The sequence below is a fragment of the Papio anubis genome, chromosome 4 (assembly GCF_008728515.1).
Source record: "Papio anubis isolate 15944 chromosome 4, Panubis1.0, whole genome shotgun sequence".
Lineage (NCBI taxonomy): Eukaryota > Metazoa > Chordata > Mammalia > Primates > Cercopithecidae > Papio > Papio anubis.
The window spans coordinates 110,053,670-110,079,974 of record NC_044979.1 but is presented as its reverse complement, the minus strand read 5'-3'; the positions used below and the strand labels follow the sequence as shown (position 1 = coordinate 110,079,974).

General features: G+C 39.1%; 1 protein-coding gene across 7 annotated transcripts in view; it reads right to left on the bottom strand.

The window, feature by feature from the left end:
* The window catches only part of SUGCT (succinyl-CoA:glutarate-CoA transferase), a 754,504-nt gene that overhangs the window by 533,594 nt on the left and 194,605 nt on the right, over positions 1 to 26,305 (bottom strand). For all 7 annotated transcript variants that reach the window (XR_002520705.2, XR_002520704.2, XM_017956755.3 and 4 more), the window contains exon 9: positions 16,060 to 16,155. Coding sequence is in view for 5 of the 7 variants with exons in the window: in XM_017956755.3 (XP_017812244.2) it covers positions 16,060 to 16,155 (96 nt within the window). In the remaining 2 variants the exon portion in view is untranslated. The remainder of the gene's footprint in view (positions 1 to 16,059; positions 16,156 to 26,305) is intronic.

Sequence of the window (26,305 nt, the reverse complement as noted above, 5' to 3'; positions counted from 1 at the left end):
TACTCCCTCCACTGCCTGCCACCATAACCCTACCAAGGTCTGTGTCAAATTGGGTCTCATGCTTCCTCTGTGCTTATCAACTTTCTCCCAGTTTTTAGGTTAAACCCTAAACTGCCACTTAACAGATTCACTACACACAGAGCTCATTTTCTGGCCCCCACATTAACGCAACACCTCAATGCACCATTATGTTTGCTGAACAAACCTCAGATTCTTTTGCAGTCTACACAGTAACACCATTATAAGTTTTATTCCCCACCCCCCAGCTTCTTTGAACTAGGACTGAACTTACTGATTTGATTACTACAATGGAAACAGGAATGACATGGTAGGGAAAAAAGAACAATCCACACCCCTTCTAAAGTTTTTGAGATGCATTTTAAACAATGACCAAAAATAGATCTTAAATTTAACTATGTAAAAAAACAAAACAAAAAATAATCCAATGCTGGATTCCAAAAGTCTAACAAGAAAGATGAGTTTATTTTTAAGACACATAATGCTCTTAATTCTTTAATATTGTATTCTTCTATTTGAGACAGCACACTAATACAGGTGATGTCACATCAGAATCTAGATCATTCTTCATCAATGGGATATTATCAAATGAAACCATGGGGCTGTTTACGATGGAAGTGCAAAGATTCTTACTAGCATGTTTTCAGTATGAGAGATCTCTTCAGACTTCCTTGAAATAATTTTCTAAGGCTGTTGCTAACCAAGTAATGTTCTGATGACCCCAAGGTATGAGTCATAGCTATTCAAAGCGTAGAGGTCCTCTCTGAACCAAAAATGGTCATTCCAAAGCAATAAAGATAATAAATAGCAGACAATCTGGAATTTATGTGGCAAACATTCAATTAGAATTTGGCAGTTTGCTTCTCAGTTTGTTTCTCTTTAGAAATAAAGCTTAAATCGGTGACTATGCCATTTACAGTTTAAATGGCCCAGCCTGTAAGATGGCTATACTAACAATACTAATGGTGCTAACAATTCTGTTGAGTTTGATCACCATTTATAACACTGAGGGAAATTTTCATTGAGAATCTCAGTGTGGAACTTCTCTCCCAGTTCCTGTTCTAGGATCCACATGTTTCCCTGCCCCTCTATCAGACTACCAGTCACTCACCCACGCCCTTGTCATGAACACATTGGCCAGGCAGAGGAGAAGGAAGACTTCTCCATGACCTGGAGCTCTCCTCTGGTGGACAAAACCTGTAGAAACAAGGACTCCTGGCAGTTGATGAACTGGGTTATCAGCTGGGAAATAAAGAGAACAGCAGCAGGTCTGCGGTCTCTGAGCTCGTGTACCACTGGCAGTCACAGCTACCGGCTACTGAACATACGTTATGTGCCAGACTCTATGCCACATATTTTAAATGCACTGTCTTGTGACCTGTCACCAGGTAGCATTATACCTATTTTATACATGAAGAAATTAAAGATCAGTGAAATGAAGCAATGTGCCAAGGTCTGTCTGACTCCAAAGCTCAGACATGCTTTTAAACACTACACCTACATGTGCTGCAATCTCTAGCAAGTTGAGTCTCGGCAGGGCAGCAATAAATGAAAAGAAAAAGGGAAAAAAAATTCATCATAAAGGAGATGCGTGTGTAAAATACTATCACTGAAGAAGTAGATGTTTAAACTGTGCCTAAGAATAGGAATGGGCATTTTAGGCTTGTTTCCCATGATTTAGATCAAGCTTGTCCAACCCGCAGCCCCTAATGCGGCCCAGGACACTTTGAATGCCCAATATAAATTCATGAATTTTCTTACAATATTATGAGATTTTTTTCTGATTTTCTTGTTTAGCTCATCAGCTATCATTGGTGTTGCTGTATTTTATGTGTGGCCCAAGACAATTCTTCTTCATTCAATGTGGTGCAGGGAAGTCAAAAAATTATCTAAATTTTAGATAATGCTTTAGAAAAATACAATTGATTTTCACTAAAACGCTTCAAAATTAATTCTGTTTCTGGTCATAAGGAAACACATCAGAATAAATGACATTAGAAAAAGGACCCTAAAGCTTAGAAGTAATTACTATCGTGACCTTAATTATTTGAACAAAAGAAAATTATATGTAAGCTAAAAGCGTATTGTTTTTACATCAATAAAAGCATTTCCTTGGCTGAAATTACCCAAACCAAGTATTTGCCATACATTTAGTGACATAAAGTAAATGCCCCCCCCCATCCAGAAGAGGAAATACACACACTCACAAAATACACTCAAGCACACACAAACACCTGCTACTTTATGACTTGTTTGCTACCCTTGTTAACTGAAACAGCAGAAAAACCACGTCGGACTTAGTGGGAGGAGCGTTTTGCAAGTAGGTAATTTCTTTCAAGAACTAACTTTTCTCAAGCTAAGCATCCGGCAAATAAATAAAAATAAAAATCGAATCTTCTCAAGCATAGTCCTTACCCTCTTCACCCTTCTTTCCTAATATGCAGACCTAACCAGTTGTTAACAGGACCTTTCCTAGTAACCTCATACATCTCTAAATGTATATCTTCTCCCTCAGGATATTACTTTACCTGTAAATGTCCCCATATTCATCTTCATGGCTGAAACTAACTCCCCACAAGATTACATTTGGGACATTATTTTGTAAGCAGACTCAATTTTCTTTATAAAACTACCCTTGAGACACCTTAAACACTCAGAAAGATCAGCACTTCCTCCAACAATCACATCTTAGAGGCTGATGCTAATTTCAGGATACAGCCTTGCTTCCTTTCTGTTCTCAGTAATTTCTACAGAGATCAAATCTGTATGTTTATTCTGTGTTGTCGTGCTCAGAAGCCCAGGATGCTGTTCTCTCAGTGAGCCTGTCACAGCATCTGCAGCATATTCTCTGCTGAGGTTATATAATGACAGACTAATCCATGCAACAGGGAAGACAGTAGGCAGGAGTGCCAATCCAACAAAATGGAAATCATTCCCAGGAATCTCTCTCCAGGACTTTGAACCACAGAGAAAGATAGTTTTACCTTAAATAATCAATGTGTATATCAGTAACTCTAAGGATGGGGAGGAAATCATCTAATAATAATATGATCACATTCAGGGATTCTTGCAAATCCCCATTGAAAAATCCTGTCCCATTACTAGGTTCCAAGAGTGACATCTAGTGGACTCATATTAGAATGACAACAAGGGTCTAACGAAAACAAATCACCTGCGCACGCATCTTGTTAAAATGCAGATTCTGGTTCATTAGAATGAATTTATTACTTCCAACGTCCAGGTGATGCCAATGCTGCCACTCCATAGACCACTCAGAGTCACTAGGACCTAGAGCATTTTGCACCTGCTTTAACCCTCAGGAGAGAAGGAGGAAGGGGCACTTGAGAATAATTTCTAGTTGAAAAATAGGCCAAATGGATTATTAATATAATTTTGTATAATGTTCCTATTTCACTAGCCCCACTCAGCATGCACATGTACTATCTCCTGTCTGGGCAGGGTCCCTGAAGCAGTAGTCCTTTTCCTAAATGCCAGAAGCAAACTTAAGAAGGAAACAGCCTACTTCACAGCCATACTTATACATGAATATGATTTGTTCAAGTCTCCAGTACAGATTCACTTCAGTACTTAACATCTTACAGGCTTTCTCCCATTGTTATATTATTTGCCTAATACTAAATTATATTATAATAGTAACTGGTACCATATCAGAACTCAGTTACTTTCCCCCGAGGCAGTCTGCACCTGAACTGAGATCTATCAGGGTACTGTATTGGTGCTAAGCACAGCTACTCAGAATTTCAACAAGATTTGCACTGGACCCCACTAGGAACAAACCAGGACATGTAACTACATCCGAATCCAACTGTTTCCAGAATCTAGTCCTGTGTGATTTATTTGAGCTGAAGAGCCCTGACCTCCACACAGAGCCACCAGGCTAGACTCTTAGCTGTGAGGTAATGTCTGTGCCCCTTCAAAGAGGAGCTATGCCAGGCCTCACCCAAACTCCTCCAACCAAGGCCTCCATCTTGGGTCAATTTGAACCCGTTCTTTGGTTTTATGTCCACGGTTCTAGGAACTACAACAATGATTTCCAGCACTGAAGGAAATCAGTCTCTTTTCTCCAAAACACATACACAAACACACACATACGCACACACACACACATACAAAACCCACTTTCTAGTTCAAAAAAGTCCTTCAATACAAGATGATCGATCTAGGACAAGTAACAAGTTTTAAGCAGTGGAACCTCTGTTTCAAAAAACTACCAGAAGGTGGAACTGTTCTGGTTGAAATGGGGTGGGAATACTTAGAAAACTGTATAACTGGTTTCTACCCAGGCTATCCCCCACCTAGGCCCTGGAATACTCCTCCTCATGTCCCAAATATTCCTTCCCACCCCAGCTCTGTCCCCACCCTACCAACCTCACAGAAATACAGTTTTAAAACCAGAAACGATGAGTCTCACAACAGCTAAAACGATCCCCAACTCCTATATTGCTCAAGGACAGTACTGTTCTCATTAAATAGATGGAACTATTAATAAGTAGAGTTGCTTCACTATACCATCACTTACTTATGATCCTAATGCAATTTTAGCATATGCGACCAAAGGATTTATTCGAAAGATGTACAACCTGATTTCCTGAAGGAAATTTGCTTTTAAGCATAATTAAGGAGCCCTATGATAAGTAAACAACAGAATTGTTTATACCTCTTCAGTTGCTCTTGGCAGTCCTAAAGGGGAAATTATGTAGAAGAAAAGGTCACATAATTATTTCTCAAAAGTAGGATGAAGATAGAAAATGAAACTAAACATGCAGCATTGTATCATCTGCCTATACACTACAATGGGCTCGAGTCCCCCTGCCTCAGTTAGAATCCCACTTACACCACGGACTTGTGACCTTGCACAGTTCTCTAAACCTCTATGCCTCAGTTTCCACACTTGAAAGTGGAGATAATAGCAATAACTATTGTAAGGGCTGTTGTAAATATTTAATATATGTAAGGTATTTAAAAACATAGTAATCATTCATAAATGTTACATCTGATAATTATTATAATGATTAAGATAGTATTACTAGGACTAATGACTGAATATTCAAAATGGCCTTTGATTCTTTTAGACAATATTAGCCAAATATGATAGGCATAGAAAATATAAAAACACATTAGTTCTGCACATATATTAAGAATACAAGAAAAGCTGAAAAGATCCTAAAGGAATTAGAGATTTATTACTTTTACTTTCTTTGCACCACCTTCTATTTTACCTCTTAGCGAAATACATTTAAAACACTATATGTCAATTAGAGGGAATTCTGAGTTTAAAAAATCATTAATAGTCTTTGAACAGTTCTAAGTGCTTTTATTCTTTGTGCAATAGTTACTCTTGGACATTATGTTACCTTATTTATGTTAACTTTAGAAATTTTGTTTTAAATCAAAGACAGCCAAATCTTTTCTAAGAAGTGGCCCAGAGGGTGGCAGCTATTATGCCAGTAGCTGGCACATCTGCCTTAATTTTATCTGCTCTTGGACTGCCCAGTGACCTATATTCTTCAGACTGTGGCAACCTCCTGGCCAACTGGTTCCAAAGTAACCAGGATCTTCAAACAAAAATTGTGTTTTGCTTTAACAAGAACCCCAAATCCGTAAGGATCAAGGCATACACAAGCATTAAGGCAAATATTCAAAAGCTACCTAGCCAAAAACTTTAGAACTAAAGGGGCTGGGGGTTCATACAATCCATGCCTTAATTTACCAGAAAACCAACTTTTCAATATTCTAGCTTGTCAGTGCTAATTAATCAAAAGTTTGTAGAAGCCTCTGAAATGTAATGTAATGTATTTGCTATCACCTACTCTTTCGTTCCCAATAAATCTCCAAGCATTTTTTAATGGGTAAGCATTATCGACATTCTTTGCAATTTTAAGGTTATAAAAACAAGCATTTAAAATATTCTATTTCCTTTACTTTTTAAAACCAAAAGAGAAATCTCCACAATTTTTTGCTCTTACAAGGGTGAGTATAAATATTTTTATAAAGGTAGGCTCCCATTTTGTGGGCTTCTCAGAGATTACTCCTGAAAATCATTTTTGTCATTGTTCCTTTTGTTAAATATGAATCTATACCCAATCTCAATTAATTAAACCATTCAATAAACTAGAAGCCTTACTCCCTTTAACAACTGAGTGATGTTGCCATACAAGATTCTCCTCAAACTCTATTAATTTTAATAATGCTATATTTAGATAATGAGCTGAAGGCTACAATTTCCGAAAAAGTTCTAAGAAGAGTTTTTTTAAAACAAAATTACCACAGCATGTTGCCCTCTTTTCCTCTCTAAAAAATGGAAAGAAATTAAGCTAAAAATCCCATAAAGTTTAAGAAAGAAATTCAGCTCTGTTTATTTATTTACTCTGCCCCTAAGCTTCTATGGGTAGTTTTCATAGAGACTATTTCATATTTTCATAGAAACTATTATTCACAAAAGCTATAACTATTAGTTCAACACACCAATAATAACAGGAGCCACCTTTTATTGAGGGCTTACTAGAGGCAGATACTGCACGAAACACTTAGTACAATGATCTCTTTTAATTCTCCAGGTCTGTCTGACCCCAAAGCTCAAGTTCTCCCAAATTTGCCTGCTATATTGCCTTTGAGTCCCTTGAAATCAAGGGCCAGTTCTTCCTCATCTGGAGGCTTTCAGGACTAAAACACTGCCTACCCCACAGGGGACTCAATTAATTATTTTTTAATTGGTTTGTCAAGAGTCATTTGAAAGCAATGGACTGAAACCATGGTAGGGGGAAACCTACACTTGCCCTACAGCTCATAATTCAAAAATACTTCTGAAGCAAGGCCAGCTATTAGGTTTGGTACCCACCAGAATCATAGCAAACTTGACATTTGTTAAAGAGATAATGGAAACAGATTAGAAGAATTCTAGAATCTGCCAAAAAAAAAAAGACACACATCCACGACGTATCCAGCTTAGTTTGGATACAGTCAGAAAAGAAATGTTTGTTTCAGTTTTTTGTTGTTGTTTGTTTTGTTTTGTTTTGAGACAGAGTTTTGCTCTTGTTGCCCAGGCTGGAGTGCAATGGTGCAATCTTGGCTCACTCCAACCACCACCTCCCGGTTTCAAGCGATTCTCCTGCCTCAGCACCCCCAGTAGCTGGGAATACAGGCACGCACCACCACGCCCAGTTAATTTTTGTATTTTTTAGTAGAGATGGGGTTTCACCAGGTTGGCCAGGCTGGTCACAAACAGAAACAAGTTTTAAAACCTTAAATCCATGGTTCCTATTTATTCTAGAACATAACTGCTTAATGTCTCTAGGCTTCCTTTTCATCAAACTAAAAGAAGAATAAGTAAAAATTTTATAAATACATATATACATGTATGTATACATATATCTCCCAGTTACATAGTACGTGTCCAGCATGATTATTATTACTGTTATTACTAATACAACAATTATATTAAGCATGTGATAGAATCATATGCCTGTTTATACCTTCACATTTTAGTGCTTTAGTGTGACTATGGTAAAATAAATAAATACAAAGTCACACAAGAAGAGACAGATATATATCATTTACATTTTGACTTTTTTAAAAAAATCCTTGACATGGGTTTAAGAAAAAAAAAAGAAAAAGATTCCCAATGTTACCTAATATGCCATGATTTAACAGCACTTTGACATTTTTCTAAGGAATGATAGCAAAGTACTGCATATCTTCAAACTTGGAATTTACTGCCTGTCTGAGTCTCTGCTTCTGCCAAATTAAATATACAGTATAATGTCCCTACCAGAAATAACATAGCACAGCTTCCTGCTCTACTCCTTGGTTGAATAAGCCCAAACTGGAACAAGGAAGATGTTATTTTATTTAATCATATAAATAATTGTTTCCTTCAACCTCTTGAGTTAGAAGCTACTTCAGAAGAAAAGCTTAGAAGAAATTATCATGTGAATTATCAGGCCATTTAAAGGAAAATTCCCATTGAAAGGCTCATGAAAGAGCATAAAAAAAGAATTCTCATTAATGAACTACTCAGAAAGTCAACTACCCCGAGCTATTGCATACCACCTGAACTCCTGGGGTCTCCCATTGGTCTGCAAAGCACAGACCACATCATAGAATAGACAGTAGAGGGCTTCCATCCAGCAAACATCACCCAAAATTTTTTGGAAGAGTCCTGTATAGTAGCACATACAGAAATAGGATAGTATTTGAAAAAGACATTGCTTGGGAATCAAAGAAAGGTTGGTGGGCTTTTTAAGGTAAAAACTATGATCTGGTTGGGTGCGGTGGCTCATGCCTGTAATCCCAGCACTTTGGGAGGCTGAGGCAGGTGGATCACCTGAGGTCAGGAGTTCAAGACCAGCCCGGCCAACATGGTGAAACGCCATCTCTATTAAAAATACAAAAATTAGCCGAACGTGGTGGCGTACATCTGTAATCCCAGCTACTTGGGAGGCTGAGGCACAAGAATTGCTTGAACCTGGGAGATGGAGGTTGAAGTGAGCCAAGATCATGCCACTGCACTCCAGCCTGGGCAACAGAGCAAGACTCTGTCTCAAAAAACAAAATATGTATATGTCTTACACATATATTTATGAAATCGTCTGCTTATCCTATGAAGTATAATACAGGTGATAGAGGACATAAAATGCAGATGCAATGCCCTTAGGCAAAATATGGAAAGGGACACTTTCTCTCTTGTGACAGGAAGGAATGTAGTGATCTATACATAGGTTCAAATGCAAGAGTTTGGGAGGTACAGTAGAGAAAAGATAAGGTAGTTCTCTTCTGGTTGCATTACTTTTAAGTGGAATAAGAAACAAAGTCTTTAAGGATGAGAAGAGATGGAAAGATCTTAGAGAAGACAAGACATGAGGTAGTTATCTCAGAGGGGGAGAAAATAAATTACCTAGGTGAAGGTGGCAGGATTTCTGGGTAAGCCTGAGTGGCCACTTGAGAGAGATGGCCATTGGGAGGGAGATCATCAGCATAGTAGCATATTTTCTTCTGGCCATATCTACCACTTGACTGCAGGCCAGGAATAGATAAACTATTAAGTCTATCTGCACTGGGATTTTGCCAGTTAAGCATAAAGGTAAAGGTGTAGTCATTGATAATAATAGTCTAAGACCGGAAGCAATGGCTCACAGCTGTAATCTCAGCACTTTGGGAGGTCAAGGTGGGAGAATCACTTGAGTCCAGGAGTTCAAGACCAGCTTGGGCAAGATTATGAGACCCTGTCTCTAAAAAAAATTTAAAAATAGCTAGGCATGGTGGTGTGTGCCTGTGGTCCCAGCTATTACTCGGGAGGCTGAGATGGGAGGTTCACTTGAGTTTGAGGCTGCAGTGAGCTATGATCACACCACTACTCCAGCCTGGACAACAGAGAGAAACTCTGTCTCTAAAAAAAAATGATAATAATACATTCTAGATCTGGAAACTGAGTGCCCCTACTAACAGCATCAACATCACCATGAAACAGAATCTGTATCTTAACAAGACATCCAAATGATTCACATGCACTTTAAACTTTGAGAAATACCAACTGAATGGGAGTGGGAGCCAAGTGAGAACAGAAAAGGATCATTACAAGAGAGGAGAGGTTAAAGAAAGGAGAGGGTGGACTGTTGCAAGGGTCCTCTATATGGATTTTACAGACACCAAGACTGATGACAGGAGAAATGACTGGGTCAAAAGAAGAGAGATTAACAGAGCCATATGGGAAAATTGTCCAGGTGATAACAGATGGCCAAAAGGCTTGGAGTCCTGGTCATAATTGAGGCAAATGGGTATAAGGAGTGATGGGACTCATTCTGGTAGTACTCTATTTTATTTATTTTATTTTATTTTATTTTATTTTATTTGAGACAGGGTCTCGCTCTGTCATTCAGACTACAGTACAGTGGTGCAATCACAGCTCACTGTAGCCTCAACCTCCCAAGTCAGGTGGGAGGCTCAAGCAATCCTCCCACCTCAGCCTCCAGAGTAGCTGGAACCACAGACTTGTGCCATCACACCTGGTTTCTTCTTCTTTTTAATTTGAAAGACAGGGTCTCACTACGTTGCCCAGACTGGTCTCAAACTCCTGAGTTCAAACAATCCTCATGCATAAGTAGTGCTGGGATTACAGGTGTGAGCCACCACGACTGGCTCTGGTAGTCTTTTTAAGGAAAGGTTATAGTCTTATTCTCAAGACTGGCCTCTCAGGCAATTCACCCTGTCATGAGGGCAACACTATAGCTGAAGGAGCTGTGGTTTTACCAGGAGCAGAATAAACTGTGAGCTCCTTCAATTCCTGCTGCAGAAGGAATGAGCTGGCGGACTGTGTTTCTCGTCAGCTTGCCCCTTGGGATCCTCACATCAGCTTGCCCCTTGGGAAGGGATTCACTGTATATCAAAACTAAATAATTAAGCACTTAGTATAGTGGTAGCTACCCAAAGCTCTGTGGGCACAAAGACTGTGCCTGCACTAGAGAGCATAAAAACTCATAGAAGACTAGAGAAATTCATTGCTCTTGAAAAGAAGAAGAGAGAGACAAGGGACCTCTGAAGGCAGAAAGGAGAAGGGGGAGAGAGAGAGAGAGAGAGAGAGAGAGAGAGAGAGAGAGAGAGAGAAGATGGGGAGATTCTTATGCTATTCAGGACAGTGAAACTCCCTGGTAACAATCAAAGGATGTAGTTAGAAAGGTGAGGTCTCCTGTTGTAAGACTGGGTACATTTCATCTATAAAAAAATACTGCTCTTAAAATGTAAGAACAGATGGTGAGGACATGGAGAAAAGAGAGTGCTTATACCCTGCTGGTGTGAATGTAAATTAGTACGACTTCTATGGAAAACAGTATAGAGATTTCTCAAAGAACTAAAAAATAGAACAACCATTCAATCCAGCAATCCCACTACTGGATACCTGCCCAAAGGGAAAAAAAATCATGATATCAAAAAGATACTTGCATTCATATGTTTATCACAGCACTACTCACAATAACAAAATGATGGAATAAACCTAAATGCCTGTCAACAATGGACTGGATAAAGAAAATGTGGTATATCTATACCATGGAATACTACTCAGACATAAAACAAGAGTAAAATCATATTGTCTGCAGCAACATGGATGGAATTGGAGGCCACGATCTTACGTGAAATAACTCAGAAACAACAAGTCAGGCTGGGCGTGGTGGCTCTCACCTGGAATCCCAGCACTTTGGGAGGCTGAGGTGGATGGATCACCTGAGGTCAGGCGTTCGACACCAGCCTGGCTAACATGGCAAAACCGCATCTCTACTAAAAATACAAAAATTATGCGGGCATGGTGGCACAGGTCTATAGTCCCAGCTACTCAGGAGGCTGAGGCAGGACAATCACTTGAACTCAGTAGGCAGAGGTTGCAGTGAGCTGAGATAGCACCACTGCACTCCAGCCTGGGCAATAGAGCAAGACTCTGTCAAAAAATAATGGCTGGGCACGATGGCTCATGCCCATAATCCCAGCACTTTGGGAGGCCAAAGTGGGTGGATCACTTGAGGTTAGGAGTCCGAGACCAGCCTGGTCAACATGGCGAAACCCTGTCTCTACTAAAAATACAAAAAAATTAGCCAGGCATGGTGGTGTTTGCCTGTAATTCCAGCTACTCAGGAGGCCGAGGTGGGGAATCACTTGAACCAGGGAGGCAGAGGTTGCAGTGAGCCGAGATCGCACCACTGCACTCCAGCCTGGGCGACAGAGTGAGACTCCACCTCAAAAAAAAAAAAAAAAAGAAAGAAAAAAGAAACAGCAAGTGAAATACCACATGTTCTCACTTATAAGTGGCAGCTAAATAACATGTACCCATGGACATAGAGAGTGGAATAATAGACACTGGAGACTCGAAAACGTGGGAGGTGGGAGGGGAGTAAGAGAGGAGAAAGTAGTTATTAGATATGACATACACTATTTAGGTGATGACTGCACTAAAAGCCCAGGCTTCACCACTATATAATATTTCCATGTAACAAACTTGCACTTGTATGCTCTAAAATCTAATTTTAAAAGAAGTAAATAAAAACTCCATTTTTTTTTCCACTATATTCAGTATTGCCCGTCCTTGTGAGTGTATTCATGAATGGATCTTCTATGATATTGGAGACAGGTAGAGGTCAGTGTGGGTCACAAGCAAAGGAGGACATGCAAATGAAGTTTCCTAGAAGGTTGAAGAAATTTGGGCAAGAGTTTTAGATAGATGCAGGCGATGAAATTAAGAGAATTACTGTGTTAGGCATGTATCTAAAGGACAGTGGCCCAACTGACAACTATGTTACATAATAAAATATATTCTTTTTGAAGACCAGCTATCTGCTTTCTCTGCACCCTCCTCTCCCATCTCTAGAAGCCTACTGTCTTTAAGTATAATTGTTTAAGGACTGGGAAACATACCTATGCATTAAAAATATTACAGGCTCATACCTGTAACCCCAGCACTTTGGGAGGCCGAGGCAGCTGTATCACTTGAGGTCAGGCATTGGAGACTATCCTGGCCAACATGGAGAAACCCCATCTCTACTAAAAATACAAAAACTAGCCGTGCCTGTTGGCTTATGCCTATAATCCCAGCTACTCAGGAGACTGAGGCAGGAGAATGGCTTGAACCTGGGAGGCGGAGGTTGCAGTAAGCCAAGATCGCGCCACTGCACTCCAGCCTGGGTGACAGAACAAGACTCTACCTCAAAAAAATAAATAAATAATTAACAAATATTATGTAACTATTAATCCCTTAAGCTAAGTGCTTCTCTGTGGCAGGGTCCACTAGAAATGGGAACAAAAGAAGCAGTGAAATCTAAAACTTCTTTTTAAAAATCTGAAACCTGCCAGACACTGAGGTTCATGTCTGTAGTCTCCGCTACTCAGGATCCCAGCTACTAGGAACACCTGAGCCCAGCGGGTTAAAGCTGCAGTAAGCTATGATCACACCACTGCACTCCAGCCTGGACGACAAAGTGAGAACTAGTCTCTTAAATAAACAAATAACTGCACTCCAGCCCGGGTGACAGAGCCAGACTCCGTCTCAAAAAAAAAAAAATAAAAATAAAAATAAACAAATAACTGAATTATCAGAAAAGCATCCACCAATATGTTCAACAAGTAGCAAAATGATTATCTCAGCTCTGTCTATGTTTGTATAACTTACTTAATCTTAAAAAAGCTGGCAGCCAAAGAATAGGGAAGAAAAGGGCGTGAGTGGATAATCAATCTGAGAAGTTAAGAACTGCATGCTTATAAAATAACACACAAACAAGGATCACTACTTTTCTGAAATTTACATTCCATGCATTGGAGGTATATAATCTTTCAGATAGGGTTCAACAAGAATGGAAGAGAGTGAGCTAGGCACCTTAAGTAACTCCTGTGACCATCAGAGTTTTCCATTATAGAGAGGCAACCCAAAAGTCAGACAACTCAACTTAGATGCAAAGCTGTAATTATTACAGAAAACTGAATTATAATTATCCTGGCATTCACCCACAAAAATATTCCCCCAATCTATTTTTAAAATTGAAAACAGACCGGGGTCTCTAAGCATATCTAGGACTCATCTTGGTATGCTAGTTTCATTTCAGCTAAATTTGCATTTATTCCTTAATCACAGTGCTGAACTAGTTTTTGGGAAGAGGAAACAAATTAATTCTGGGCTCTTGAGGAAATATCTTGGTAGATTTCTTATTTCTTACAGATAATAAAGCTGCAATCAACTAAAATCAAATAAGCATACTATCCATTTTATGTGAATGGCACAATTCAACAGGAAAAGTACATTTCTATCATTGAAGAACAGACAAACACAGACACAGACACACACAGAGAGAGAGAAAAAAAAATCCTGTGTCTTTTACTTTCCAAAATAAAAGCCAAGATTCTGAATTTCTTTTCACCACATAGTGAAATAATTGAGGGCATACCCAGGGTGCCAGAATTCTAGGTGCACATGCCCAGAAGGGACAGCTGAGGTCTATATAAAGCTTTTTAAAATGACACTCTATCTTTTAAATGAGCAAAAAATAAACTATAAACTTTATGCTTGAATGTAGTGAACACCTACCTATGTGATAGGATTTGGAATTACACTAGAGAACCTTTCAACTCAGGAATGCTTTCTTCACATACATCACAGGCTGAAGGCCAGGCCAGGCATGGTGGCTCATGCCTGTAATCCCAGAACTTTGGGAGGACAAGGCAAGTGGATCACTTGAGGTCAGGAGTTCGAGGCCAGCCTAGCCAACATGGTGAAATCCTGTCTCTACTAAAAATACAAAAATTAGCCAGGCGTGGTGGCACACGCTGGTAGTCTCAGTTACTCAGGAGGCTGAGAGAGAAGAATCACTTGAACCTGGGAGGTGGAGGTTGCAGTGAGCTGAGATTGTGCCACTGCACTCCCACCTAGGCAACAGAGAAAGATTCCATCTCTAAATAAATAAATAAATAAATAAATAAAGGCCAGATTTCCATTATTTGAGATGATTTCACATAGATTCCAACATTGTTCTCTGTTAAAATACCCTTGAGAAAGACCTCCATTATCAATCATGAGTATAAATTTAGCTGATCAGACCCTTGACCTAGAAGCAAGTTTGATGGAGACCCTTGATAGGGGTACAGTTGATGAAGGGGATTGAAATCACCTTTTCTTGTCAAAGGTAGCAGTATCTGAAAGAATATTCAACAAGGAGGCAGGGGACCACAGTTGGAGTCCATCTGCCCAATCTAGGTATCAGATTTCTTATCTGAAAAACATGAAGACTAAATCTGGTGATCTCTAACCAATTCAAAAATGTAATAACTTCTGTGAAATGAAGCAAGTCTGGTTAGAAGTATAGGGTCAGTCACAAAGGGCTAGGAAGTGGGGAAGCAAAATGTCATTAATGGTGGTCATAAAACCAATGGTGGAGACAAAGGGGAAGAAGTGGAGAAAACACCTCCACAATTGTAATTACACCTAAACATCAACTCAATGTGTTGAAAAGCAATTCTACAGTGAAATCATAGTAACGCCTCAAGTAAGGGGCCATGAATATAAACAGAGAGGAAATAATCCTAGGTTCATATTGGGTCACTGCTTTCCTCAAATTCTGATTTTAAAAAATTGAAAGGAAACTAGTTTTGCCTAAGTAAATAATGTCTTAAAGCTAAAAGGATGATTAGCAGGGTTGATTAATTTCCTGGCAAATGAAAAATGCTGACGCTTTTGTTTTCTCCCAAGAGCACTAGCATTGAAATGACTCCAGTAAAATTCACTCATTCACTCCACAGATATGTATACAGTACCCAACATGTGCTTCCATTGATTGTGAGAAGACATACAATGAAGAAAAAGTCACCTCTACTCTTAAGAGCTTGCAATAGAGTACAGAAGATATGCAGATACATTAATAAATAGAACAACATACGGTGCAACTGGACCAAGCAAAGGTTAGGGATTGGAAGAAGAGCTAGGTTTTGTTTTAAATTTTATTTTTGAAAGACCACAGTTACTTCACATATTCATTTACACTAGCCAAAGTCAAGAATTCCTAAGGACAAGTTTAGACACTTAATAAAGAACAGCAGCTCCTGAGCCATCTGCTTTGTTCCAAAAATGAAGAACCATCACAGCAAATTTTCATTTTACTTCAATCCTGAGAGAATATTATTGTCAGATGGGGTAGGTAACATTTGTTTTATAACTGACATGGTTAACAAATCATGCTTTATAAAATGGCTACAGTCAGTGCCTCTTTTAGGTGGGGAAAAAAAAAAAAGAAAACCATCATCTGAGCCCAAAAGTCACTTATTTTCAATGAGTTCCTTTGATCTGTTTAGGGGTCCTGTTACTAATCTCTTTTTGATGAAGAAATATGCACAACAGAACTTAATGTGAACGACAGAACCTTCTTATAGCCAGACACAGATACATTACAAAAAAAAAAAACCTTAAGGATTTGTGTATAGAAAGAAATCATTTTCCAAAAACACATCATATAAAACTGCAAATTACAATAGCCCAACCCTAGACTGCTGTAGTCTTACCTGGTAAGGAACAATACTGCCATGAGCTGTACCCCAACGTTTTGCTTCCTTTCGAACAATAAGATAATTTGCAGCTATGTGGGACAAACACGCCACCTACCAGGAAAAAAAGTAAATAAATAAAATAGAACAGCTAGTTTATCTATACTCATAAAGAGAATGTAGTATTATGAAAGTAATTTCACTTCATCTCATTGTAGAAGAAAAAAAAAAACTGTCCATCAACTTAGAAAATATACAGGCATTTGTACTGTTATCACACAAATGAAAAACGGTATTACATTATTGCATGAGACTAAATAATAGTCAACTGAGAAATACAAATACATAAACATTCAACCCCTAAAAAGATTATCTAAAAGCAGAGGTTGACCAAGCAGATGAAACCGTGGTCCAGCCTTTATCACCAAACCCACAGCAATATACATCAGCAACTCGTACATTTTTTTTCCCCTCTGCATGTGTCTCCTTTTATTTTGCACCAAGATAACACAAAAAGAACCTGTGTCATCACTGAGTAGATGAACCAAAGCCAGGAGCCACATTCCTCTACATTTCTGATGACCTAAAAAAGCAGTAATAATAAACCTCCATTATATTTAAGTCAGTTTAGCCAGGTTTTCTGTTACTTTCTGCCCAAAGCATTCTGACACAAAAGCTCAAGATTATTTGACTTTTTAAATTAATTAGTGGATCATCCTCATTTAAAGAAACATGACTATATCTCTCCCAATCTGTTCCTAGTCCCGCATGCTCATTGTCATACTCAATTCAGTTTTTGAGAACTGCAGATTAAAGGGGTCATCAAAAATCTTACAGTCAATTTCTGACTACTGTAGTATTTCATGGACAGATCTTGACAAATCTACAATAGTTCAACTCAATATGACGATAATATGAGGATAATGAATTGATTCCTGGTGATCTGCCACAAGGATCTTATGTTCCAATGAATACGTATGGCTCCACCACCACAGAACTATGGAAAGGAGGTGATCAAACAATTTTCCATGGATTCCAGAAAAGAATAAAAAGTGGTTCTGGCCACACAACATCATCATGATGCATCAGCTTGCTTTTCCCTTTCTAGATCGTCAGATGCAACTGGAAAACCTAGCAAGCCAGTCATTAAAACATACCCCAAATTGAGATTGGCTCCTGGAACAACTCAAGGCATGATTTTTCAGGCCTTTTCTTGCCCCCTACCTAGCACAGCAGCTGTGCTTCCTACAAGAAATACCAATACGACTCAGCCTGGATGAATCTCCTTACTGCTGCAGCCATTCTCCTTTACTTTATTCTTGGGACTTAAACTCACTTTTATGTTCATTTACTGCTCTGTCAAAATTGGAACTGCCTTGTGGCAGCTGGTTTGGCTGTACAGCCCAGGTGGCAAAACTAATAAACTTTGAGTCATCCACTTCTGGACTTCCATCTGGTCTTGGGCATTTGAACCATGGAGCATTCCAGGGCTGCCTGGGGCCGCCTAGTGCTAATCACCATTTCACAGATCACTTCTGTGTCTTTCAAAATGGAAAATCAAATCAACATTTTGTAGCAAAAATGCCCTGGATAGGAAGTCCAGACGTGGACAGTTGAAACCTGGATGGTTTCTCTCTGTCGACCTCTAAATAGTTCCATGACTGTGGGTATATAATTTACTTCTTTGATCTTCTGATACATTCTCTATAAAGTCTTGGGCATTTCAGCTAAACCAAAGGTTTTCAAATTTTTTTAAAAGCAGAACTATTGTATTCAACTAAATAATACATGAAATCCTAATATATAAATATGTAAGCAGATAATATTTCAAGTGCTCTGGATGAAGCAGAAGCAGTCCTGCACCACCACCCAAGCAGCATGAACACAAAACACAATTTGCAAAATAGTAAGTAATCTTCAATGTGCTTACAAGGCAAATTTGGTGTACACTTCAGGCTCTATTATTCCTCTTAACAATCTGGCAGATAAAAAGACACGAGGGGCCGGGAGCAGTGGCTCACACCTGTAATCCCAGCACTTTGGGAGGCCAAGGCAGGTGGATCACCTGAGATTGGGAGTTCGAGACCAGCCTGACCAACATGGAGAAACTCCATCTCTACTAAAAATACAAAATTAGCCAGGCATGGTGGCACATGCCTGTAATCCCAGCTGCTTGGGAGGCTGAGACAGGAGAATTGCTTGAACCCAGGAGGCAGAGGTTGCAGTGAGCTGAGATCACACCATTGCACTCCAGCCTGGGCAACAAGAGCAAAACTCTGTCTTAAAAAAAAAAAAAAGACACAAGGGATGCAATAGCAGTTATTTTCCCATGACACCCCTTCCTGAAATTGGAGACATTTTCTGAATTTTGAGGTCTCTTTTCAGATCTAGCTATGTTATTATTCTTTTTATTTTTTTTTCATTCAAATAAATCATGGTGAATGTCACTCTCTAAGGGGCTCTGTTGCTACCAAAGGCCAAGAATTTAAATTAGTAAAGGTTATTCTGTGCAAGTAGTCAATCACAAAAGGCTTGTTATTTCTATTTCTCTAATTTCAAAGTCAATAGATCAACATCATCAAGGGCTGCACGAGGTGGTGAGGTGGCTGGATGATCACAGGCCAACTTATAAATCCTAAATTGATCTAAGATAGTTGCCAGGGATAGGGAAGGACCGGATTCCTAGCTGGATATCAGCTTGGCTGCCCCATTCCTTACCCACTATCTTATTCTTTCTTTTCAATTTTTGACTTCTGTGTTTCTGACCCTGCCCCATTTAGAATGAGTTCGAATGAAGAATCAAAACCCATCTCTCAAACTGTTTGCAAGTAGAATACTATATACATTGCCTCCTCCATACAGTGGTAGTTAATGAAAACAAAAAGCATTTCAGAATTAGCAGCTCACGTTGGGCAGAAGGATTAAATAAAATTTTAAGCCAATTGCCATGAAAAAACAAACTGTGGGCCAGGCGTGGTGGCTCATGCCTGTAATCCTAGCACTTTGGGAGGCTGAGGCAGGTGGATCGCTTGAGCCCAGGAGTTTGAGACCTGCCTGGGCAACATAGCAAAATCCTGTCTCTACTAAAAATACAAAACAAACAAAAAAAAAAAAGGTGGGAGGATCACCTGAGCCTGGGGAGGTCAAGGCTGCAGTGAGCGGTGATCACACCACTGCACTCCAGCCTCAGCAACAGAGTCTCAAAAAACAAACAAACAAGCAAAAAAAACAAAATGTGATTTGTCAGTAACAACTCAAAGGCAAAGTTGGGGAAAAAAGAATTCTATATTTTAAGAAAGAGAGCAACATGGCTAAACTTAGCAACTCAATGTTTAAAGGCGGTATTACCAATCTGAAAGTAATCTACTATTTACAGGGATGTATTTTAAGGCAGGAGAAGGGAGAGAAAGTCAATAGCTATGATGTGATTATGTATGAAAAAAAATCAGAGGTTTCCTGGGCAATTAATGACAAATTTTGCACAAATTAAAAGAATGCAGGATGTGACTTTTTGGTTAATAACTATATACTGTATACCCATTCTAAATACTGCATTAGATCATTACTTTCATTCCCTAAACTTAGGCTTATTATTTCATCAAGTGGACGCTATGTAATTTACTCAGAATGTTGCCTTTTTATGGTTTCATCTAAACAAAAAAGCCAACTTTGGTTTAATAATAATCATTCTGACAGCAAACTATTATTTTAGATAACAGAGTGGGTCCTGATATTCTTTGTTTCTAACCAGAAAACCAATCGGGGGGTCAAAATGGATCTCAAAGAGCACAGCCCCAAAAGGCTTGAGGAAGAATATGCCCAAATATTTTCCAAAGCAGTCCCATGGTGTCTGTCACCACATGCTCCACTTCCACCGAATGAGGATCAAGCTGCAATAATACAATCTTTCAAATTCAAAAGGACAACCAAGTGTGACAGGTAAAATGAGAAAAACAAGACTAGAACCATGGTCCATTGCATCAAAACAGGTCATTTCCCCCCACTTCCCTTGTGTGTCTTCTGGCCTACAGCTAAGTTGAACTCAACACCAACCATGCAATCATTCACCTGCCCACATTTCCACCTATTCCTCAAAGTCCATTTCAACATCATCTTTTCCATTAAGCCCCAATCCCAGCCAGCAAGCAAGAGATTATATTCCCTGTCCCTGAATGAATACAACACTTAATTTATCTGATTTCTGCTGCACTTTCACAGTCTTCCTTGTACTACAACTAGAATACAAGATGTCAAAACTGGAAGGAGTTAGGTCACTACTTCCTTAACCTACCCACGCATCCCAATCACCTATGGGATTCCTAGAACCCACCCCATAACAAATGAATCAGGTTTTTCAGGAATGGAAACCTGGAAAAAAATAATTTCACCAGTGTAGTATTAATGGCACACCAGAGTTGAGAAGCAAAGCCTTACAAGAGTCTAGTCAAACTCCTTAATATCCAAACGGACACATAAAGGAATATAGAAGAAAAATAACTTGGCCAGGTACAGTGGCTCATGCCTGTAATCCCAACACTTTGGGAGGCCAAGGCAGGTGGATCACCTGAGGTCGGGAGTTTGAGACCAACCTAACCAACATGGAGAGACTCCGTCTCTACTAAAAATATAAAAAATTAGCCGGGCGTGGTGGGGCATGCCTGTAATCCCAGCTACTCGGGAGGCTAAGGCAGGAGAATCACTTGAACCCAGGAGGCGGAGGTTGCAGTGAGCCGAGATGGATCATGCTATTGCACTCCAGCCTGGGCAACAAGACCAAAACTCTGTCTCAAAAAAAAAAAAAAAAAACTTATGTGAGGACATACAGCTGGTTACAGAACTTTACTCCAACAACACTGCCTTCCTCCATGCTACAATATTATTTACATATTCTCCTATCCCTCCTTTTAAATTAGGAGCTCTTTCAAGGTAAGACTTATTTATTTTAAACCCTTTGTATGTTTCCATAGCACTTAACACAGATCCTGAACACTATTTTTAACAAATGAATGAAAATGGTAATTGCTACTTGTTTAATTATTCAGCAACTCCTGAGTGTTGCTATGTGTAAGGCTTTATGCTAGGTACTGAGTATACATAAGGAAATGAAAAAGATATAGTTTTGCCTTCTTTGAAATAGTGGAGAAAATAACTAAACAAAGAATTATAGGACCTGCCATGGGGAAAGAGGATGGAAGACAAAACTGGAAAACAAAGAGTAACATGTGTGAAAGCTCAAAGGCAGGAAAGGGGTTGAAAGAACAAAACTGAAAGAAGACCAATATAACTAAACCATGGTGAGAAAGAGACTGAAATGAAATGAAAGAGAAAGGGAGACAGAGGTCAGTCATTGTAGTAATGGCAAGGAACCATTCTTTGCACATCTTGCAGAATGATCATTTCAGAACAATCACAAATTGTATCGTCATTCTTCTATTTAAAACCCATAGGGATCCCCCCACATTTGTAATTATATTCAAAGAGTGAACTAAAAAGAGGCAAGACAGAAAGGGGATTGTTAGGGATATTATAAAGGTCCAGGCATAATTTGATGATAGATAGCTCAGAGAAGGTTGGTAGCAGTGGACATGGGAAATCCTGGGTTTAAGATACATTTTAAGAGCAGAACAGGCAGAGCATGTGAAAGACTGTATGGGCAGAGGATGCAGATAGAATGGTGACAGAGAGGAGAAACCAAACTTAACTCCCACAGTCCTGCTGAATATCTGGGTAAACTATGACAGCATTAACAGAAAAAGGGAAATCAGAGAGAGAAGTAATTGAAGGGGAAAGAAAATAAAAGCCCATCTCTGAATGTGTTGAATTTGAGATGCCTGTGATATAATCAATTAGGCAGGACTCATTAGCATATAGAAAGTATTTAAAGTTCTAACCCAGGGGGAAACAGAGATAAAATAAGAGAAGAAATCAGAAATAATCCCAAACAAGACAAGATAAAGTTTCCATGCAAAAACAGTCCTTCCTCTATCACCAAAGGGATGATCAAAGATGTAGGTACAAACTACTAGAACCAATTTAAATGCCCAAGAATGGGTGTTTTAAATAAGCTATGACATCTGTATATAACAATAGAAGATGAATAGGCACTTAAATGACACAACAAAACAATATAGCATCATGTGAAAAAATATTCATAACATTTTGTTTGAATTTTATCTGAAACAAACTTTTTAGTTCAGAACAGTGTTCAATTTATAGAAAAACCAAGATAGTACAGAGAATTCCCATCTATTCCATATCCAGTATCCCTGTTATTACCATCCTACATTAGTGGAGTGCCTTCTTAACAATTACAGAGCCAATATTGACACTTATTATTAACTAAAACCCATACACTCGGATTTCCTAACTTTTCACTTCATATACTTTTCCTATTCCAAGATCCTACCCAGGATACCATATTGTATTTAGTCATTCTATGTCCGTATTTAGTCATCCTGGCTTCTCATGGCTCTGACAGTTCCTCATACATTCCTTATTTTTTACGCACTGAAAGTTTTGATGAAACGGATCAGGTATTTTGTAGAATTTTCCTCGACTGGGATTTTTGTGATGTTTTACTCATAATTAGACTGGAGTTATGAGGTCTTAATGGCTCACGCCTGTAATCCCAGCACTTTGGGAGGCCGAGGCAGGCGAATCACAAGGTCAGGAGATCGAGACCACGGTGAAACCCTGTCTCTACTAAAAATACAAAAAATGAGCCGGGCGAGGTGGCGGGCGCCTGTAGTCCCAGCTACTCGGGAGGCTGGGGCAGGAGAATGGCGTGAACCCGGGAGGCGGAGCTTGCAGTGAGGCAGGATCGCGCCACTGCACTCCAGCTTGGGCGACAGAGCAAGACTCCGTCTCAAAAAAAAAAAAAAAAAAAAAGAAAGACCATTTAAAAAAAAGCACCATTTTCAACATATCATATCAAAGATATACAGTGTCAACAATCAATCTTGATCACCTGGCTGAGGTAGTGTTTATTAGTTTTCTCTGCTGTAAGATTATTCTTTTTTCCTCCCCCTTTCCATACTGTACTCTTTGGAAGAATGTCACTACATGCAGCCTATACTTAAGGGATAGAAAGTGATGGTCCTGCTTCTGGAGGGTGGAGTATCTACATAATTATTTAGAATTTGGCACACATTTGTCTCCCTTTATTTATTTATTTATTCAATCATTTATTTAAATCAGCATGGTCATGCGGTTTTTTTTAAAAAAATACTTTTTTGGTTATAATTCAATACCACTTTTTTGTTTTTGATCAAATTATTCCAGTTTTGGCCACTGGGACCTCTCTCCATGGGTACCTGTGTCCCTTTCACATACCACACGTCGTTTTAGCACTTTGTTTTTAGTACTCCCTTACTTTGTGACAACATAAGATGCTCTGGGCTCACCTTCCTATTTCCTTTCCCAGTCTTATAGGAAAGCATAAAGAGAATAGGAGTTTTAGGGTAAAGAGCAAATATTTATTTCAGTGTCAATCAGCACCTTATTCATTCCATACTTTATTGAAAAAACGCTGACATAAGCCAGGTGCAGTGGCTCATGCCTGTAATCCCAGCACTTTGGGAGGCCAAGGCAGGTGGATCACTTGAGGTCAGGAGTTCAAGAATAGCCTGGCCAACATGATGAAACCCCATCTCTACTAAAAATACAAAAATTAGCTGGGTGTGGCGGTGGGTGCCTATAATCCCAGCTACATGGGAGGCTGAGGTAGGAGAATCACTTGAGGTGGAGGTTGCAGTGAGCCGAGATACAGCCATTGCACTACAGTCTGAGCAACAGAGTGAGACTCCGTCTCAAAAAAAAAAAAACACTGATATCACACCTACTATGTGCCAGGAATTGCTCTAGATACTGGGATACAGCAGAGAAGGAGAAAGACATAGTCCTACTCTCATGAAGCTTACATTCTAGGGTAAGCTACATTCAGACATAAACATACAGAAAAATACCAAGAAATGATTCATGCTATGAAAAAAATGCAACAGAATCACAGAGAGTGCTCTTTTAAACTAATGGGTTTAGTAGAGGTCTCTTTGAAAATGTTATATTTAATTTAAGGCCTGGAGAAGGCATGCTAAAACCTGGGAGAAATTTTTCCTTTGGTTTGGGACAGAGTCTCACTCTGTTGGCCAGGCTGGAGTACAGTGGCACACTCTCAGCTCATTGACTTCCACCTACGAAGTTCAAGCGATTCTTCTGACTCAACCTCACAAGTAGCTGGGATTACAGGTGCACAACACCATGCCCAGCTAATTTTTGCATTTCTAGTAGAGACACGGTTTCACCAGGTTGGCCAGGCTGGTCTCGAACTCCTGACCTCAAATGATCTGCCTGCTTGGGCCTCCCAAATGCTGGCATTACATGCATGAGCCACTGTGCCTGGCCTAGAAAAAATCTTTCTAGGCAGTGAGATAAACTAGGTAGAAGACTTTAATATGCTAAAAAGCTTACATATAGTGAAGAACAGAAAGAGGGCCATTGTAGTTGGAACTCACTAAGTAAAAGAGACAGTAGTACAAGAAGGGGTCAGGAAAGTATACAAGGGCCATATCATATGGGTCCTTGCAGGCCTGGGTAAGGATCTCAGATATTATTCCAAGTGTAATAGGAAGGCATTGATTTCTATAATTAAATCACCTGGTCAGTATGGCGTATGCACAGGCAATGAATGAAAGCAAATTAAGTCACATTACAACTCCCATTTTGTAAGAAAAAACTAAAGACCAAGGAGATTAAATATGCTGTCTAGGTCTCACAGTTGACAACAGAAAAATCCTGACCCAAACCCAGGTCACTGTACTCTGTACACCATCCCTAAGCCACTACCTCCTCTCTGTTCAGCCTTTCTGCTCCCTGCCCCTTTCACCCAGGTAGTGAGTAGCTTTACCTTTGTATCTTTGGTTGTATCCTTGGCTTCACATTTTATATTCCAGGCAAGTCCCCCTATATCAATGGAATGGACTGGAAGTCCTCTACTGTCCCCTGTACTTAGAAAACACACTGTTAACTAAACCAATAAATTCTCACATCCTTCTGCTCAACCTCACTCATCTACTAACTATAAAATGTCTTACGGGGAAAAAATTGCTAAAAGAGAAATGAAGGGGCTAGCATTCGTAGAAAACATAACTTTCAAGAAGAAAAATTGGACCTCGCCTGAGGAAGAGATTTCGAGTTTCTGGCATCTCCCTTTTTAACCTAATACTGTTACTTTACATGTCAAACTCCCTTTGCAATTTAACTTGCTTCACTTAGTCCCTCACACCTTAAGGTGAACAAATTTTTTCAGAATAACTAGGGTCAAGAAGGAAAAAAGACCCCAGAGTACACAAGGTATATTGGCCATGCCATGTTAAAAAGAGAATCAGTATTCTACCCATCGGTGCCACATTTATCATTGTTTCTAGTATTGATGACTGATCAGAGCTAACACTTACTGTACAGTGTTCTAAGCATTTTACATGAATTATCTCATTTAATCCTCATAACTTTATGGGAGAGGTACTATGATAACCCCATTTTAGAGATGAGAAAACTGAAGCACTGAGTAGTCTGATAATCTGCCCAAGGTTATATGCCTAGTAAGTGGACAAGCCAGGATCTGAACTCACCTAGCCTGGTTTCTAGCATTCTATACTAAATTAGATACAGAATCAGACTTCTCAAAATTTCTGAGTGGCCCTAATCCTGGAAAAGTTTAGCTGGAATCTACTACTTGGTAAAGAAAAAATTGTGATTGAGCATCCTTTCCAATTAGGTGAACCTCTACAGATAAATTTGACCTTAATTATTACATAATACATGACGCAGTACTTATTCAAAGTTTTCTGCTTTGCTGCAAATATGGTTTGGCTTCTACTGCAATGTAATTAGAAATAAACTTCAAACCATAAATATTTTACCTGTAAACACTGAAAACCAGTAGAGTTGTTACATAATTTTAAAATCTCTACTTTTATTTACTTACCAAAGAAAAAACACATAATGGAATTACTCTCTTCGTAGTCATTTCTTAACTTAATGAAAGGAACATAACTATTACCCATTCCTCTGAATTGTCATTAACAACAGTCAAATCATATTGATATGTATATTACTTATGAACTCAAGAGAAAAACAGATCACATTATACTGAGAATAATTTTCCCAATCCATATGAATCAAAATCAGACATATGAGGAAACTGGGTATCAAATGCCAGAGGTAAGACCAGACAGCAAAGAGAGACAGAATTTCAAAAGCGTGTTGA